Below are 19952 nucleotides of genomic sequence, written 5' to 3'. Positions count from 1 at the left end.
ATAGGTGAAAAACGTAACGAAAATTAAAATGAAAACTGATATAATATAATATAATATCATATAATATCATATAATATTATTAATATAATATAGTGTTGACTGATTAAACATTTCCATTACATAAAATAAAGCTGAAGTAACATAAAATAAAATATAAATAGGTGAAAAACGTAAACGAAAATTAAAATGAAAACTGATATAATATAATATAATATAATATAATATAATATAATATAATATAATATAATTAATATAATATAGTGTTGACTGATTACACATTTCCATTACATAAAATACAGCTGAAATAACATAAAATAAAATATAAATAGATGAAAAACTTAAACAAAAATTAAAATTAAAATTAAAACTAATATAATATAATATAATATAGAGTGCTGACTGATTAAACATTTCTGTTATATAAAATAAAGCTGAAATAATGTAAAATAAAATATGAATAGGTGAAAAACTTAAACGAAAATTTACAATGAAAACTGATATAATATAATATAATATAATATAAATAATATAGTGTTGACTGATTAAACATTTCCATTACTGAAAATAAAGCTGAAATAACATAAAATAAAATATAAATAGGTGAAAAACGTAAACGAAAATTAAAATGAAAACTGATATAATATAATATAATATAATATAATATAATACAATTAATATAATATAGTGTTGACTGATTACACATTTCCATTACATAAAATACAGCTGAAATAACATAAAATAAAATATAAATAGATGAAAAACTTAAACAAAAATTAAAATTAAAACTAATATAATATAATATAATATAGAGTGCTGACTGATTAAACATTTCTGTTATATAAAATAAAGCTGAAATAATGTAAAATAAAATATGAATAGGTGAAAAACGTAAACGAAAATTTACAGTGAAAACTGATATAATATAATATAATATAATATAATATAATATAATATAATATAATTAACATAATATAGTGTTGACTGATTAAACATTTCCGTTACATAAAATAAAGCTGAAATAACATAAAATAAAATATAAATAGGTGAAAAACGTAAACGAAAATTAAAATGAAAACTGATATAATATAATATAATATAATATAATATAATATAATATAATATAATATAATATAATATAATATAATACCTGTTCATACTACAGTACAATAGGTGGCGGTGATGCATCACTCAAATTTGCAAACAGCCATTCATGTCAAACGAAGAAGAAGAAAAACTGCAGTTTGATTGGCCGCAGTGCTTTTGGGAAATTGAGTATTCGCTGTAATCAAACTCGTGTTGATCGTCAAATATATTCTGTCTTGTATATAACCAGGCATTTTGGATCTGTCATGTATTATCATGTTTAATCAATAGTCCGATGATGTTATAATAAACCGGTCATTATTTAGCCAAACACGTTAGACTTGTTAAAGCTAGACTTGTTTAGCTGTTAGCTCATAGTGTTGAGATGAGCGTTTGAGTCATGCTGCTGGATGTGCTGCAGGGAACGGAAGCTGGAGGATTCATACTCATTCAAGGTAACATCATTTCAAGTCATCAACGCTCTTAACCCATCTAAACCTTTCTACAGCGGTGAATGTGTTCATTACATGTGTCGGTGTTTTCAGATACTGTGAGTTGCAGCGGGCGGGGAATCCTCAAGTGTTTTATTAATGCTGCATTGAAGAGGCAAGTTTCTGTTCGTCTGTATTATTGTTTTAATTGGCTTTCATTATGTTGTTACACTTTGTGTAATGTTTGATTTTATGTTTTAATCTTTTAAAGGGGCGAAGACGTACATGTGCTGGGATTTGAGAGTCCTGAAACACAAGTGTGTGCTGGTTTGGACAGTAGCTGTGTGCAAAAGTGAGTTACATGTATTTATTTATTATTTTTTGTGGCTTGAGACGTGCTTTCATGCAAACAGTGGTGAAAAGCTCATGACGTCATATATATGACAGATTATGCTGACAGTGTGTAATTTAGGATGTACATAATTCAAAATGTTTATTATAGTGCAGTGGTTTCCAACTGGTTTTGCTTCAGGACTCAAATTTTACATTGGACATCAAGTGGTATCACAACACCACAACAAAACAGTTTGTTGTGCATAAGTAAACAGTTTGTTTTACTATAATTTCTTAATTTATTTACTATACATTTTCAAATAATAAAAAATATATATTGTAAAAATATATCCTGCAAAATAATAACACGTATTTAGTGATTTATATTATATTATATTATATTATATTATATTATATTATATTATATTCACAACAAGCCTGTTGGTTATTTTTCTACCTTAGTTGTGTACAGTATTAGTAGTTACTTTTTATTATTTGCATTTATCATTATTTTTTCATTGATGTTTATTAACATAACTTTTGGTAAGTGCATGACAACAGCTTAAGTATTATATTTTATGAATATTAGTATTGTATTGATATTAGCCATAGTATGAAGTGACAGTTTAATTTGTGCCAACATATCCACAGCCTTTATTAAAAAAAAAAAAAAAAAAACAACTATATACTTCATAATTAAGTACAAAAATACATAAAAAAAAAAACTTTTCTAAGTTGTTAAGCCTGGTTGTTTTGCCACCATAACTATATACAATATTGTTACTTTTTATTATTTGCATTTACCATTATTTGCCAGCAAACATATTCAGTTTTACTGATATTAATATTTTATTAATATTAGCCATATTATCATGTGATTAAATATTAAGTGACAAAGTTGAGCGTTTTCTTACAATATTGTTAGTTACTTTTTATCATTTGCATTTACCATTATTTTCCCCCTGCTGTTTATTCATATACACTACCAGTAAGATTTTCTAATGTTTTTGAAAGAAGTCTCTTCTGCGCAACAAGTCTGCATTTATTTGATCCAAAGTACAGTAAAATGTAGAAATGTTTTTACTATTTAAAGTAACTGTTTTTTATTTGAATATATTTTAAAATGTAATTTATTCCTCCAATCAAAGCTACATTTTCAGCATCATTAATCCAGTGTTCAGTGTCTCATGATCCTACAGAAATCATTTTGCTGTTCAAAAAACATTGATTTATTATTATTATATTATTATTATTATTATTATCAGTACACTTGAGTACATTTTTTTTCTTTGATGAATAGAAAGATAAAAAAAAATCAGCATTTATCCGAAATTAAAAGCTGTTGTAACATTATACACTATACCAATTAAAAGCCTGGAGTCTGTATATTTTTCTGTTTTGTTTTGTTTTATTTTATTTTGGGCAAGAAATTATAGAAATTAATACTTTTTATTTAGCAAGGACACTTTATATTAATCAAAAGTGATGATAAATACATTTATAATGTTACAAAAGATTTTTATGATGTTCTTCTGCACTTTCTATTTATCAAAGAAACCTGAAAAAAATCTACTCAGCTGTTTTCAACATAATAATAATAATAATAATAAAATGTATTTTGACCAGCAAATCAGAATATTAGAATAATTTCTGAAGGATCATGTGACTGGAGTAATGATGCTAAAAATTCAGCTTTGAAATCACAGAAATAAATTACATTTTTAAATATATTCAAATAGAAATCAGTTATTTTAAATGGTAAAAATATTTTTTTGCTGTACTTTGGATTAAATAAATGCAGGCTTGGTGAGCAGAAGAGACTTCTTTAAAAACATTAAAAAATCTTTAGTATATTTAATATAAATAATTATAAATAATAAATAATATAAGTTACTGAATAATATATCCCAAAATATGCACAGCCATTGACATAAATCTGTATTAGTAGTTACTTTTTATTAATTGCATTTACCATCAGGACAGACCTATAGCCTATTTTGGGGTCACTGCACACTATTTGAGAAAACTCTAGTTGATGTTTTGCTACTGAAATGCTTTATCTGATCTGTTTTTGTGTTTAAAGGCTTCATTTCCATGAGGGTTTTCCCGATCCTCTTGGCTGGAAATGCACATCGTCTTTCACCGTTGATCAGTTCACTTCTCAACACATAACACAGCTCATCAAAGACACACAGTATGCCAAAGCATCAGTGCTCGTTGTTGACTCTCTCTCATTGGTTTTAAGACATCATGACCCTGTTGTCATCTGTCAAAGACTTCAGGAGCTCAGAAAAGGTGAAGGTTTTTGCCCCAGAAACACTTTCACAAACTATGTTGCATCCAGAAATACTTTGCTTGTACGATCTAAGAAATAATGCTCTTGTTTGTTTTTTCCACTGACCACTAGGAGGAGTTATTAAAACTGTCATCGGTCTCCTGCATTCAGACTTGCACCAGCAAGGTGTCGTGGGTATTGTGGGCCACTTAGCCAGTACTGTTATCTCTGTAGCACCTGCAAACAATGAACGTCATGGTGTGGCGAAGACCACAAGACGCACAAAGTCAGGCAAAGTCATGCAAGAGGTAAGATGTGAGGTTTTAGTCTGAATACACAAGAGATTAAAAACTGATTATCTGTGAAATCGATTTATAGGAAGAGTATTTCAGTGTGTCCGAGGACGCAACCCTTTCAGTACAGGCCAAACTACGTCAGCCTGGACATGTGCAGAAAGAGCAAGATGTATCTGAGGTGAGCAAAGCTGCTTTGACTTTTGACACCTTTAGCTGGTGGTTTTGCATTGTAACGGTTTGTCTTTCATTGTGGTCTGATCAGGCTGATCCAACATCAAACTTGACTTTTAATCTACGTCTGTCTGAAGAGGAGAGAAAAGCAAAGGAGAAAGTGGCTCTGCCGTTTGTATTTAGCCAAGAAAAGTAAGATACATCAGTTCTTGTAAACATTGTTTTAGTATTTTAATACTATTAAAGTTTTTATTAATATAATGAATTCCCTTCATTTTTTTTTTCTTTTTTTTTTTTAGTTTTCATTTTTTTGTAGTTGAAATTGTAGTAATTTTATGTGCTTTTGTCATTTTTATTAGTATTTTTATATATACAAAATATAATATGAACTAAAATTTAAAATAAATTAAAGCTAAAAAGAAATATAAATTACAAAAAGTCAACAAATTAAACTGAAGAAAAAATATATTTCAGTTTTTTTAATTTGTTGACTTTTTGTAATTTCATGTGCTTTTGTCATTTTTATTAGCTTTTGCTTTTTATATTTCTATTTAGCTTTAATTTTGTTTACATTTTAGTTGAAGTTTTAGTTTTTTATATAATAATTTTTTATATATATATTTTTTTGTTTTCAGTTTTCATTTTTATTTTAATTGACGTTTTTGTAAATTCATATTTTTGTCTTTTTTATTAGCTTATGCTTTTGTATATTTCTATTTTGTATTTTTATTTAGCTTTAATTTTTTTTTTACATTTGACTGTCATTTTATATATTAATTTTTTTATTTTCTGTTTTCATTTTAATTTTAGTTTTTGTAATTTCATGTGCTTTTGTCATTGTTATGTCTTTGATGTGCTTTTGCTTTTTTATGTTTGTTTAGCTTTAATTTTAACATTTAAATTTTAGTTTAAGTTTTAGTCATTTAGCTTTTTTATATTTCTAGTTTGCTTTAATACATTTCAAATCATTTTAGTATTTTTAGTTGATTTTTTTTTTTTTTTTTTTTTTTTTTTTTTTTTTTTTTTTTTTTTTTCCTTCAGTATTTTATTTCAGTTAGTTGTCAGGGCAACATTTCTCATTATTGTAATATTAATATTTAATTTTATGTAATATTTATATTTTATTTAACTTTATTTCAATTAATGAAAACTATTAGTACTTTTAGTTTTATTTAACATTATCAACACTGGTTGTAAAAAATGATTTTATATAAAAAGATTTAAAATAATTACTTTTTGCTTAACTGATTTTCATGTCTGAGAAATTGAATCTGTTTTGTTTTGTTTTTTCCTCACAGAAAATCAGCTCTTCTGAGGCCGACTCCTGGCACAGGGAGGATCATGTACGAGCCCGATGCCAACGATGACTTTGACGAGGAGGATCCAGATGATGATCTTGATGTGTGATTGAACACAGCCCACATCATGACCTAAATCTGTGAATGTCAGATCCATCTTTATAAATATATTTATTTATGACTCTATTTTATTATAAATCATATAGTCTGCTGTCTATCAACTATTATGAGGCCAGGTTTGAGAACCGACATGAATTGATGAAGCAATGTTCTTAGTAATGTTATGCAGGTTTTGTACTGGTAGGAAAATTGGAGGATTAAAAAAGCACTCATTTGAAAATATTTTAAGCGTAAATTCTTCATTATGATTATTATTGATTTATTACTAAGCTAATTTTGTTCCGTTTTTATACATGTAGACATAAAAGGCAACTTTTTTTCCTATTGGTTGAGATCAAAGGTCCACAAACCTTGTTCCAAACTAAATAAATTAAAGTAAAATTTCAATAAAATTTATATTGAAAGTCAAATTGTACATATTTTATTTCTAATTTTCACTAAAATGACTAAAAATTTGGTCATCATTCTCTCAGCTTTCATGTTGACGGTAGCCATTGACTTCCATAGTATGAAAAAAATACTATGGAAATCAATGGGTACCATCAAGTAAGTGTTATAATAATCTTCAAAATATCTTCTTTTGTGCTCAACAGAAAAAAATAAATTCTTATTCGGAGCGATATAGAACAACAAGTGAATAACATCTCTTAACACAGAAAAAGACATAAGAAATTTTAAAAAAGCCAACTTTTTGCAACTTTTTATCTAAGAATTTTAACTTTTTTCTTCAAATTGCATGATACAAATGTGCAATTCTGACCTTTTTTTCTCAGAATTGTGAGATAATAAACTCACAACTGCAAGAAAAAAAGTAAAAACTCGCAAACTTTTTTCATCTCTTCAAGTTTGCATCTCAATTTTGATATGTAAACTTGCATTTGCATGTTATAAAATCCAATTTTGAGGGGGAAAAATTACTGATATGTTCTCAGAATTGCAAGTGTATGTATATATATATATATATATATATAAATAAAAAAAAAAAGTCAGAATTGCTATTTTATCTTGCAGTTCTCACTTTATTTCTCAGAATTGTGACTTTATAACTTCCAATTGCTAGAAAAAAGTGAGAATTGTGAGATAAAACGTGCAATTTCCTTTTGTATTTTTTATTCAGTGGCAGAGACGGGTATTCCATACACACTGCCAATTATTCGTGCAGCAAAGTAACATGCAGTAAGCACTACTGAATGAATCTTTTTGGTGAACAAAGATTTGATTCTTATAAGTCGAATCATCACTTACTGTTGAAATCCATTCATTTTAATAGAAATGGGACTTTTCAATTTGTAAATTTCTCATTTCTCAGTTTGCAATCCAAATTTGCTTTACTGACCAACAGAAAGCTCCTTGGTTTGAAAGTAATTTCTGTGTGAGATAATGCAGAAAAAGAGTCATCTGTCGCCGACTGCATAACAGGAGAAAGGGCTACTGAACATATTTTTGGTGAACAAACTCCAAAGATTTGAGTTGATTCATCACTTACCTTTGTTAGGCATATTTACGCTGACAAAATCCAGTAAAATTCACGTGTTGGCATGGAAAGGACAAAAATTTAACTAATTTTCCAATCGGTTATGCAGATTTCTCACACTGAACCACAGAAAGCTGCTTGGTTTGAAAGTGATTTTTGTGTAAAATAACGCAGGAAAAGACATTTGTCGCCAACTACTGGTGTAATGACGTAAGAGGAAACGTCTATTGAACAAATCTTTTTGGTGAAGAAATTCAAAAAATGTGATTCTTATGAATCGAATCACCACTTACTGTTGTTTGTCAAATTTTTGCGGACGAAACAGATTCATTTGAATAGAAATGGGATTTTTGCACGAGGATTACATTTTTTATTTATCTATTTATTTTTTTTGCTCATTTATCAATTTGCAATGCAAATTCGCCGCACTAACAATATTTTTTCTGAATGATTTCAGAAGATTAAAGTCATTGAGATGAATCAAAATCCCATCACTACCCCAAATCTGATATTTATTCTTGTGAGGAATTTAATGTCAAGATATATACAGTTGAAGTCAAAAGTTTACATATACTTCGCAGAATCTACAAAATATTAATAATTTTTACCAAAATAAGAGGTAATGCATGTTTTTTTTATTATTTAGTATTTAGTACTGACCTGAATAAGATATTTCACATAAAAGACGTTTACATCTAGTCCACAAGAGAAAATAATACTTGAATTTATAAAAATGACCCCGTTCAAAAGTTTACTTGTTACCTGAATGATTTCCTTCAGAAGGAAAGACAGTGCATTAAGACCCAGGGGGTGAAAACTTTTGAACAGAATGAAGATGTGTACATTTTTCATATTTTGCCTAAATATCTTTTTTTTTTTTCATTCAGTACTGCCCTTCAGAAGATCCTTACATGTTTCCCCGAAAAATAATGTTAAATTTACCCTATTCATCAAATTCAAAAATTTGATGCATTAAGTGCATCAAAAAATGATGCACTTAATGCATCATTTTTCCTTCTGGAGCATCAGTGAGTGTTTGAACCTTCTGTAATAGTTGCATGAGTCCCTCAGTTGTCCTTGGTGTGAAAAAATGGATCTCGAAATCATACAGTCATTGTTGGAAAGGGTTCAAATACACAAAAATTTATGAAAAAAACATAATTTGTGGGACCTGAAGGATTTTTCTGAAAAAATTAACTGTTTAAGACAAACAAGGGACTCATGAACAACTATCACTAAACAAAAAAACAGCTGTGGATCTTTCAAGTAACAACAGTATTAAGAATCAAGTGTATGAAAACTTTTGAACAGGGTCATCTTATTTAGGACAATAACATGCATTTTGAATGGTCCCGCTTATTTGGTAAATTTAGCAGATTCTGCAAGGTGTATGTAAACTTTTGACTTAGGTTGTGTGTATATATAATCTATAACTGTAAGCTTCTAATGCTCTTTATATCAATTCGTATGAAGTCGAAAGCTGCGTCCGTTTGAAAACCTCCGCGGCCACGTGAGCACAAACTTTATGTCCCTTCGCGGAAGTGACGTCGGGGAAGCGATGGCGGCCCGTGCTGCTCTACCGTATTGGCTTTAAACTGTTCTCAGAGGTGAGAAATTGTCCGCGTTTTCTTCTCGCTTTCTCAAAGGTTCTCTGAAAGAGACGGAAAGCGCATAGTGCTTTTAATGCTGCAGCAGATGGACAGTCGCACTTCTCCGGGCTTTTGGCAGAACGGAGACGTTTGTTCGACACTCCGGTTGGTTTGACCATCTTAGCCAACGAGCATTTGAAGACTTCACAGAGCCGGACAGAGAAACTACCTCTCTAAAGATAAAGACATTCACCAAGTAATATTTTCTACGCGCACTTTTTTAACCGCTGCACTTTTGCGCCCTCCGTGCGTTGATTTGAATCATATCAAGACGCGGGAGCTGCGTCGGGACGCTCCGGTGCGGTGTGAAGTTGTGAATGGTTGGCAGGATCTTATTTCCACAGGTGTGTTGTATTGCTCTTGTCGGCGGTGTAAATCACACCTCACGGACTCTGGTGTTATGGTTGACATGCTAAAGACGCGCCAGTGTCTGCTCGGTGTGCGGACTTTCCTCGGTGTGACGTCCAGAATATGGAGCTTCTTTTTATACATCCTCAGGAAGCACATACGGACGGTGAGTTGCCTCAAGGAGTGACATTTGGACGCTTCGGTAACTTTTGCTGCATGACATGACACTCAACTTTAACTCAGGTGTCTAAAAGCGACAACAGACACCTGTCTGGGTTATCAAACCGACTAGTTGGTCATTCTCAGTCTTGTTTCTGTAAACAGCCAGGGTTTATTTTCCAAAGGGCCTGTGATTCAATGTAGAGAAACGTGAACTTTTAACATTTACATTAAGACCTGTTTGTTTGGTTGGCAACAGCACAACTAGAGAAGAATAACGGCTTGCTGGTTATGAATATGTTATACTGGTTTTTATTAAACATGCACTGACATTTACAAACTAATGACAGCAGGATTGTCAACAAAAGTTACTGTGGGCCTGAAGTGTTATTGAACAGTCAAACATTTAGCATTAATGTAAATATTTTTCTTAAAAATTGTGTGTGTGTGTATATAAATATGCAAAAATATATATATATATATATATATATATATAAATATATATATATATAAGTAAAATTGCTATTATTATATTTTTTATTTTATTTTATGATATAACTTGGACCCAAAATGGGGCATTTTAGTATATTAAATAAATTCATTTACAAACAGTAAATAATTTACCAAGGATAAAACTGTTAAAAATATTTAAAAATGAAGAAATTTAAATAATAATAATAAATAGTAATAAAAAAATACTGTGGAGTAAAATCAGGGTAAGATACGATGGCCCCACAATTACGTATTTTGGTATATTAAATAAATTAATTTACAACCAGTAAATAGTTTACTAATAATAAAGAGAAAATAAAATAAGAAAAAAAACATTTTTACAATTTTTAAATAAAATGATAAATATGATAAATAAATATTGCATTGGCAGCTAATAAGTGTTGAAATATTAATATTGCTGAAACTAAAATATATTATTTGACATTTTACTGTAAGTCTAAAGCAAGGTAAGATACGTGTAAAATATTTCTTGACGTTATTTTTTTAAAAATAATTTAATATTGGTAAAAATATAAATCTATTAATAATTTATAAATTAATTCATATCAAATTAATATAGTTATACTATGTTATGTAAATATCCAATAGGTCATTGTTTTTGAGAATTAGCTGATAATCGTGTCACATGCTTTATGTAAACACTTGGGTTTGGAAAACAGGCTGTAATCCCCCTGTGCACAACAGGCTTTGGCAGTCCAGTTGTATAATAATCTTTAAGATGATCATTAAGACGTAATTATAAAGGCATTAGTTGTCTAGGACTCTGATATGGGCGCTGGAGTAGCGGTCGCTTCGCTAAACATGCTTTACTGTCATGCAGGGATCGAGTCGGTTCAGCTTGACCCGGCATTATGAATGAGTCCTTATTGAGGCCTAAATCGAGTTGGGAATAAACAGCCCCCTTTTCAAAGTCACCCTGGCAGTTTCACTCGGCTGTGCTCTTCCCAAGTTCCGCTGACACTTTTAGACAGCTGGGAGAGCTAAAGATAGCACAGAAGAGAGGGATTTGGAGAAAGAGAGGAAGAGTATCCACATTGTGGTGAGCAGTGGACCGAGGCAGAGGGTCTCGGACCTCTTAAAGAGAAAGCGATCTGAGTTTGAGCTCCGGTTCATTCCAGACGGTTGCGTATTTGACTAAGCTGCTAATTGGCCAGTTGTGAAATGGGCTACTCCAGAACAAATCTTATGTTCGTTTGGATTAATTCAGGGTTCCCAGTGTTACAGACGACCTGGAATTAGCAGCTGAATTAACAATTTTAAGTCCTAGAAAACTGTTTAAATAAAGTGTTAGCCATGGAAATTATATATTGATCAACCAATATTTGATTGATTGGCAGTCAGCACCTTAATGCCAGCAATCAGTTTAATGATAAAAATTGCATATGAAAACGTAATAATTGTGCTGAATATAAATTAAATATAAACTGATGAATATTTGTAAAGAATAAATATGTGCTAATATGTACTGATATGAAAAACATATATATTATTAAAAAAATGTATTGTGTTTTTATTTATTTATTTATTTATTTATTTATTTATTTTGGCTGATCAGGTTAGTAGTCATATTTAACTAATATAAAATTTGTCAGAATATAAAATAAAAAATAATGAAATTTTTAAGCAATAAATATCTATTTATTAGCAAAAACAAAAATGAAGTGCATAGCATAAACAGTATAGATTGTTTATTTTAAAATGTATTTATTTATTTTGGCTGATGCCAATATATCAGTTGAACAGTCATATTTAACAAATGAAAACTGTCAAAATATAAAATTTAATATAATTTTAAGTAATATCAATATTTAATAGCCAAAGCAAAAATTAAGTACATGGCATTAACACTATGTATTGTTAATTTTTTAATTCATTAATCAGTTTAATAGTCATTTAACAAAAATAAAATGTATCAAAATCTAAAATAATGAATAGAATTTGTAAGTAATATCAATGTGGCATTAACAGTATATTGTTTATTTAATATATATTATTTATTTATTTATTTATTTTGGCTGATGCCAAAATATCAGTTTAATAGTCATATTTAACTAAAATGAAATGTATCAATTTATATTAAAAAATGAATATAAGTTTAAAGTAATAAATGTCAGTATTTAGTAGCAAACACAAAAATGATTGCATTGCATTAACATTATATATTGTGTTAATTTTTAAATTAATTTCTTTAGCAGTTTTAATAGTCATATTTAACTAAAATAAAATATATTGAAATGTAAAATAAAAATTAATGTAATTTTTAAGTAATAAATATCAATAATGCACTAACAGTTTGTATTGTTTATTTTAAAATACATTTATTTATTTTGGCTGATGACAATATATCAGTTTAATAATCTTTTTTCTAAAATTAAATGTATCAAAATATAAAATAAAATTGAATATGGTTTAGTAATATCAGTATTAGCAAAAACAAAAATGAAGAACATGGCATTAACAGTATTGTGTTAATTTTTAAATTAATTTATTTATCAGTTTACTAGTCATATCTAACTAAAATAAAAATGTATCAAAATATTACATAAAAATAAATATAATTTTAAAGTAATAAAAACAAATATGGCATTAACAGTATATATTGTGTTTGTTTTTAAATTCATGTATTTATTTATTTTGTCTGAAGCCAATATATCAGTTTAATAGTTATATTTAACTAAAAATATGGTTATATATTGTTATAGTTTTGTTTTATGGAACTGAATCTAATTAGCATGATCTCTGCAAGTACTGTATTTTTTTTTCTTTATCGTACTTTATTTTCAGTTATATTCTGAATCATCTAGATTTTTACCAGCTTCACTAGTTATAGACAAGTTTTTTTTTTTTTTTTTTTTTTTTTTTTTTTTTTAAATGAGCTTTGATGCCCTTTGTTAATTTGTCTTATAAGAGACTAGTGGGTTCTAAAAGGTTATGAGTTAAGATGTAAAAATGTAATAAAACCAATACAGTATGCAGAATAAACTGTAAAAGGTGTGCTCTCACTGTCTTCTGCTTTATGCTACGTTTCACGCACTGTGCTGTACTGAGGTGGCTGTTTCCTGTTTTGTCTCCTTCCTGTTCTAGATAATCCAGTATCAAACAGTGCGATATGACATCTTACCATTGTCACCCGTTTCCAGAAACAGACTCAGTGAGTATTTTTTTTTGTTCTTCTTCTCAAGTTAAAAGTTACTGGTATGACAACAGCAAACCCAATCTGAGTATAAGTTGTCACTGAAACGGCTGTTTGTTTAATGAACTTGCAGTGTTGTGTTTGTGTGCAGTGCTTTCATATGCTGATTTTCGTTGAGTAACATATCAGTTGTGTTTGTGTTCTGTTCAGATACCGTAAAGCGAAAGATCTTAGTTTTAGATCTCGACGAGACATTGATCCACTCGCATCACGATGGAGTTCTCAGACCTACAGTACGGCCTGGTACTCCACCAGACTTCATCCTTAAAGTAAGGAGAAATATTTATGCACATTAATGCACGTCTGTAAACAAAGGCTACCATGCTCATTAAAAACCTGATTCTAGGCCAGGGTAATTCTTGGAAATATTGTTCTTTATGCTTGGCTCTAAAATTTTTCATCAGCTTGCAGCTGCTCTACATTGGCCTCACAGAATAAATAAATAAATATTGTTATAATTATTATAATAGCATTAATACTAGTATTATATTAAAATTATGGTAATAAATAATAATAATGTTATTAATGTTATTAATAATCTTATTACTATTATAATTATTATTATTATTATTATTATTATTATTATTATTGTTTTAAAAGTATTTTAACACTAAAATACTGACACTACTAAAATATAATTGATAAAGAATAATAGTAATATTATTCTTTCTATTATCATTAAATTGCAACAGTTATCATAATTATTATTATTATTATTAATAATAATAATAAGGACTATTGCTATAATGATTATTATTATAATTAGCATTAATAGTGAAATTATATTAAAGTCATTGTAATATATTAAAATAATAATAATAATAATAATAATAATACCGTTATTTTTGGTTTAAAAATATTAACACTAAAATACTGTGACAATATTAAAATATAATAATAGATAAAGAATTACAGTAATATTATTTATATTATTATAATTAGCATTAATAGTAATATTATATTAAAATCATTGTGATATATTATAATTAAAATAATAATAATAATAATGTTATTACCAACTATTATATTTGTTTTAAAAATATTAACACTAAAATACTGAGACAATATTAAAATATAATTATAGATAAAGAATAATGGTAATATTATTGTTTCTATTATTATTACTATTATTACTATTATTATTATTATTATTATTATAACAATTATCAACATAATAATAATAACTATTGTTATACTTATTATACTTAGCAATAATAGTAAAATTATATTTAGATCATTGTAATATATTATAATAAAAATTATTATTATTATTATTACTATTATTATTATTATAATGATACCATTATTTTGTTTTAAAAATATTTACTCTAAAATACTGACAATGATAATAAAAGTACAATAATAATAAAAATAGTAATAGTTTTATTACATTATTACAGTTATCAACATTAATGTAATTATCAATTACTACTAATGTTTTTTTAGTATTTTAATTTTAATAATTTTTTTAATTTAATTCTTTAATATAAATGACAGTATTAATAATAAAAATGTTGCATATGTATATATATAATTTTAAAATGCTATAATAGTATTTAAATTAAAATGTAATAAGAGTAATTAATAATAATGGTAACACTCTACAATAGTTAACATGAACTAACATGAACTAACAATGAGCAATACATTTGTTAGTATTTATTTATCTTTGTTAACATTAGTTAATAATGCAACTGCTCATTGTTGGTTCATGTTAGCGCAGATCCATTAAATATCAAAAGAACTTAAACTTTATTTATAATTTATGATTTTATTAATGTATTAGTAAATGCTGGAATGAACATTTAGTAGGTTAATAAATGCTTTAGAAGTAATTTACATTGTTAATGTTAACTAATGTAGTAGTTAACTAATAACAAATGTAATCTTATTGTAAAGTGTTAATAATAATGACCATAATAATAAACATATTATTATGACTGTTGTTTCATTTGTAGTTGAAAACTCCAAATGTCGTTTCATTTTTCTCGTATGAACTGTTTTTCAGGTGGTAATAGACAAACACCCGGTCAGATTCTTTGTACATAAAAGGCCGCATGTAGATTTCTTCCTGGAGGTGGTCAGTCAGTGGTATGAATTAGTAGTGTTCACTGCTAGTATGGAGATCTATGGATCTGCAGTAGCTGATAAGCTGGATAACAACAAGGGAATCCTGAAAAGAAGATACTACAGACAGGTGACCACTGAAACTCTAGATGTTTCATTTGTCATGAGTTGAAAAGGCACAAGTTGGTAAAGGATATACAGTATTTCAATAATATTGTCCTTGTTGTCTTTATCTTGTGCAGCACTGTACGCTGGATTCAGGTAGTTATATTAAAGACCTGTCCGTTGTACATGATGACTTATCAAGTATAGTCATTCTTGACAACTCGCCGGGAGCATATCGCAGTCATCCAGGTAAGACTAGACATGATTTCAGCAGCACACTGTAGTGTGTAGAGCTGCTTTTGCAGGATTAATGTGTGTGTTAGCGGTTGTCCAGCTGGTCTCTCTGCGTGATGTCTGTGCTTGTGTACTTCAGGCCGTTTCACCCTCAGCATGTTCAGCATCACAGCAGTGTAAACCATAAGCAGACATCAGATTTTATAGTTTGTTTAAAATCAAGCTCTCTATTAATTTGACTCTGAAATGCATCACATTATGGGAGTAAATTATAACGTTGGCCTTAAAAGTATCGATCATGCATGCATGTAATGAATCCTAATGTTGCAAACATCCAAACATTAAGTTGCAAATCTACTTAAGTTCTTAAGTTTTGTACTATTTTATTTTTGGCAGTAAATAAAACTATTGTTATTGTAAGGGAGGGCATCATAGAATATGATCTTTAAAGAAGCTGAGCACCAAGAGAAGAGGGAGACTCAACACAATGGTGTCTGATCCATTCATTTTTATTTTCCACTCGCTAATGTTCGAACATTAAATGTTCCCCAAATGCACTCTGCAATTTACTACTGCATGCAACAGACAAATATATTATACACAGGTTTGAAAGCTCTTCAGCGTGTTACATAAATATACACATCTTTTGATAGTTGGAATTTATTGCACAAATAAATGCACAATGCATTTGTACTTTGTAATTAAATATATCCAGGGTATCCAAAAATTAAAGCTTTAGAAAGGTCTTAAATCAAAGCAGAAAATCTTAAATTCATAAATTAATGCATTAAATGTTGCATGCACTGCAATAAGCAAATATTTTCAAATATCTAAACATTCCTAAACCAAGATGCATTTGCTAGAGATGAAAAATTAAAATTTCTTATTAATTAAAAACAATTACATGTGTTTAATAATAATAATAATAATAATAATTTATTTGTATAGCACTTTTCATACATAAAATGCAACAAGTGCTTCACAAGCGTATTATTTTTTTATTTTTATTTTTATTAAAACATCAGCATCAGCATGGTGCAAATGATTCAAGTATAAGCAAAACATAATAACAATAAGGATAAAAAAAAAGTATATAATAAAATAAAAGACAAACAAGGAAAAATAAATAAAAATACACTATATTATGGTCATAGGCAACTTTAAAGAGGTATGATTTAACACGCTTTTTAAAGATATGAATACTAATGGACTCTCTCACTTCATTTGGAAGACAATTCCAAGTTTTGAAGCATAGTGACTAAAAGAGGTACCACCAGATTGCTTGAGATTTACTGTGTAATATGCTACAAGTCCAGCACTAGAAGATCCTAACATTCGTTTAGGATTATATCTTAACAGACAACCAGAGATGTGAGAAGGTGCCAAGTTATGCAATGCTTTATAAACTAAAATAAGAATCTTAAAGTCAATTCTTTGGTGCAGTGGTAACCAATGTAATTCCATTAAAACCGGTCTAATATGTTCTTGTTTCTTCAATTTCATTGATACTCTTGCTGATGCTTTTTGTATCAATTGCAGCTTAACTATAGGACCCTTAGGTAACCCAGTATACACAGCATTACAGTAATCTAGTCGAGAGAAGATAAATGCATGAATTAGTTTCTTAGCATCATTAAAGGATTTAAATGGATGAATCTTGGCAATGTTTCTCAGATGATAGAAACATGTTTTTGTAACTTGGTTAATTTGAGACTTAAAGGAGAAGTCCACTTCCAGAACAACAATTTACAAAATATGTACTTGTATATAAAATATGTAAAATGACCCCTTGTCATCCATAATGTTCATGTCTTTCTTTCTTCAGTTGTAAAGAAATTGTTTTTTGAGGAAAACATTTCAGCATTTTTTCCCATATAATGGACTAATATGGTGCCCCGATTTTGAACTTCCAAAATGCAGTTTAAATGCTGCTTCAAATGATCCTAAATGTGGTTGTAAACAATCCCAGTGAGAAAGAAGGGTCTTATCTAGCGAAACGATCGGATCGGTTATTTTCATAAAAATAATGCAATTTATATACTTTTTAATGTCAAACGCTCATCTTGTCTTACTCTGCCTGAACTGCTTGTGTTCCGGTTCATGACAGTTAGGGTATGTTGAAAAACTCCCATCTCATGTTCTCCCTCAACTTCAAAACTGTCCTATATCGCTGTTTTACCTTTTTTGTTAAGGGCGTTTGATCTTTTTTGCATGTTCACATTGCAAAGACTGGGTCGGTACTTCTGCAGTGATGTAGGATGATTTTGAAATGATTTTTGAAATTGAGGGAGAAAATACGAGTTTTTCGACATACCCTAACTGTCTTGAGCGAGAATACACACAGCTCAAAGACTGCAAGGCCAGACGAGCGTTTGAGAATAAAAAGTATATAAATAGGTTTTTTTTTTTTATGTAAATAACCGATCGTTTCACTAGATAAGACCCTTCTTCCTCGGCTGGGATTGTTTACAACCGCATTTGGGGTCGTTTGAAGCCGCATTTAAACCATTTTTGAAGTTGAAAATCGGGGCACCATAGCAGTCCATTATATGGGGGAAAATGCTGAAATGTTTTCCTCAAAAAACACAATTTCTTTACGACTGACGAAAGAAAGACATGAACATCGTGGATGACAAGAGGGTGAGTAAATTGTGTAATTTGTTGTTCTGGAAGTATAGCTAAGAAACCCAATTCAGCTTCAATCCTCTCCCGCTCAGGTTTTTTACCCACAATAAAGATTTCATTTTTATCTTTGTTCAGTTTTAAATTTTTTTCATTTTGTTTAATTTCATTTTCATTTCATTTATGCTTAAAATGAATTAAAACCTCCCTTTTGAATTGTTTTTCTGAGCCCATTTGCAGATATTTGTTCTGCTTTTAATAATAAACTCACTTCATTTTTGATCAGTTTCTCAGAAAACAAGACTTTCTTTTTTTTTTTTTTTTTTTTTTTTTTTTTTTTGCAACCATCTTTAGACACAATCTTTAGACGCACACAAAAACAAGACAAAAAAAATACTAAGAACATCACATTTCTGCAGTGTCATCAGAAGTTATTTCCATCATCATTGAGCTTTTTTTTAGTATGCTAATACAGGTCATTGAGCTTCCTAAATATTTACATTTAAAGAAAATATTGACAAATTTAGTTCTTGATTTATTCTTTAAATTGGTTTTAAAAAGGTGTATAACGTCTTGCCTTCATAAAATCTCCAGAAGCCTTTAATATATGAATGCACTGTAGCATTTTAAATACATTTTGTGGTATTTATACCAAGATGCTCTAGAGCAGTTACACTCATAATATGGATGGATCACATGTGTCAGAGACTTAATGTCTGTTGAAGAAAAGATTTTAAAACCCCAAGATGCAATGAAATAGCATAAACAAGCTAAAAATCAAACAGTTTTCTCCTACAATTGAAATTAATGGATGCTAACTCTAGGTATGTTTGCATGCACTAATTTTTGTCGATCAGAATGAATCTAATCCAAATTCAGATTATGAAAGTTCTGTTTATATTATTCAGTTATTCACATAATTCGCTCACGTATTCCAAACAAAATCACAGCGCATGTGTTCAGAACTGGAGAGAGACAGTGATAACATCACTGGAGCTACTGTGAACGTAATGCCTTGACATCTTTGAAACAGCTGACGTCTATGTCAGAAGAGCTTTTTGAGCAAATATTTAGGAACTGATCAGTGGATGAGTAGAATATTTACAAAGACATAACGCGTAGGTAAATATGTGCATGTTCGTGTGACGTAAAACCTATGTAAACATAAGAATCACGTCACTGCACAAGTGTTTTTTTTTTTTTTTTTTTTATCTGTTTTTTTCTGATGAATATTTCAGGTCTACACCATTTCAAATCAGTCAGTTTCATTTGGATCAAACTCATTTGGTTTGACTGAAGTGTTTACATTAAGACTTCTCAGTCTTGAGCCATCAGTGAACATAGATATTCTACAGTGTTACACAAGACAATGTAGTTTAGTATTTCATGACCCTTTAGGTAAATGACCATACAGAAAAACCACAGTCAGTCAATACCACTTCATACATCACTTTACAAGAACTGATCAATAAATGATTAGCTCAGTCTTGGATGATACACATTTACTTTTGTAATAAGTTTTTAACATTATGAGTCATGAATTTATTTATGTAGACTTTTAAGTCAGCTGTAAGATTTTAT

At 29.0% G+C, this 19952-nt stretch overlaps 2 protein-coding genes across 3 annotated transcripts in view; both read left to right on the top strand.

Annotated features, from left to right (window-relative positions):
- The first annotated feature begins 1245 nt into the window (after window positions 1-1245).
- On the top strand, window positions 1246-6417 carry elp5 (elongator acetyltransferase complex subunit 5). Its single transcript, XM_051113919.1, has 8 exons — window positions 1246-1538; window positions 1629-1689; window positions 1786-1866; window positions 3931-4142; window positions 4255-4430; window positions 4501-4596; window positions 4681-4781; window positions 5888-6417. The coding sequence occupies exons 1-8, from the start codon at window positions 1484-1486 to the stop codon at window positions 5994-5996; spliced, it is 891 nt and encodes a 296-aa protein (XP_050969876.1). The 5' UTR covers window positions 1246-1483; the 3' UTR covers window positions 5997-6417.
- Window positions 6418-9025: 2608 nt separating this feature from the next.
- ctdnep1b (CTD nuclear envelope phosphatase 1b) overlaps window positions 9026-19952 on the top strand; it is a 13792-nt gene continuing 2865 nt past the window's right edge. The window contains exons 1-5 of one of the 2 annotated variants that reach the window (XM_051115829.1): window positions 9026-9644; window positions 13235-13301; window positions 13494-13612; window positions 15352-15540; window positions 15653-15671. In XM_051115829.1, coding sequence (XP_050971786.1) covers window positions 9531-9644; window positions 13235-13301; window positions 13494-13612; window positions 15352-15540; window positions 15653-15671 — 508 coding nt within the window. In that variant the 5' untranslated portion in view covers window positions 9026-9530. Of the gene's footprint in view, window positions 9645-13234; window positions 13302-13493; window positions 13613-15351; window positions 15541-15652; window positions 15765-19952 lie in introns of both variants that reach the window. The other variant, XM_051115828.1, reaches the window with a different exon arrangement.

This window comes from Labeo rohita, chromosome 7, assembly GCF_022985175.1.
Source record: "Labeo rohita strain BAU-BD-2019 chromosome 7, IGBB_LRoh.1.0, whole genome shotgun sequence".
Lineage (NCBI taxonomy): Eukaryota > Metazoa > Chordata > Actinopteri > Cypriniformes > Cyprinidae > Labeo > Labeo rohita.
Note: the sequence above shows the minus strand (reverse complement) of the source record. Positions and strands in the feature narration are given on the sequence as shown.

Excerpts from the sequence above, each read along its gene's own strand:
- elp5 (XM_051113919.1), top strand. The coding sequence starts at position 1,484 with ATGCTGCTGGATGTGCTGCAGGGAACGGAAGCTGGAGGATTCATACTC. Across the intron at positions 1,867-3,930 it reads GACAGTAGCTGTGTGCAAAA|GCTTCATTTCCATGAGGGTT; the intron begins GTGAGTTACATG and ends TTGTGTTTAAAG. Across the intron at positions 4,143-4,254 it reads ACTTCAGGAGCTCAGAAAAG|GAGGAGTTATTAAAACTGTC; the intron begins GTGAAGGTTTTT and ends ACTGACCACTAG.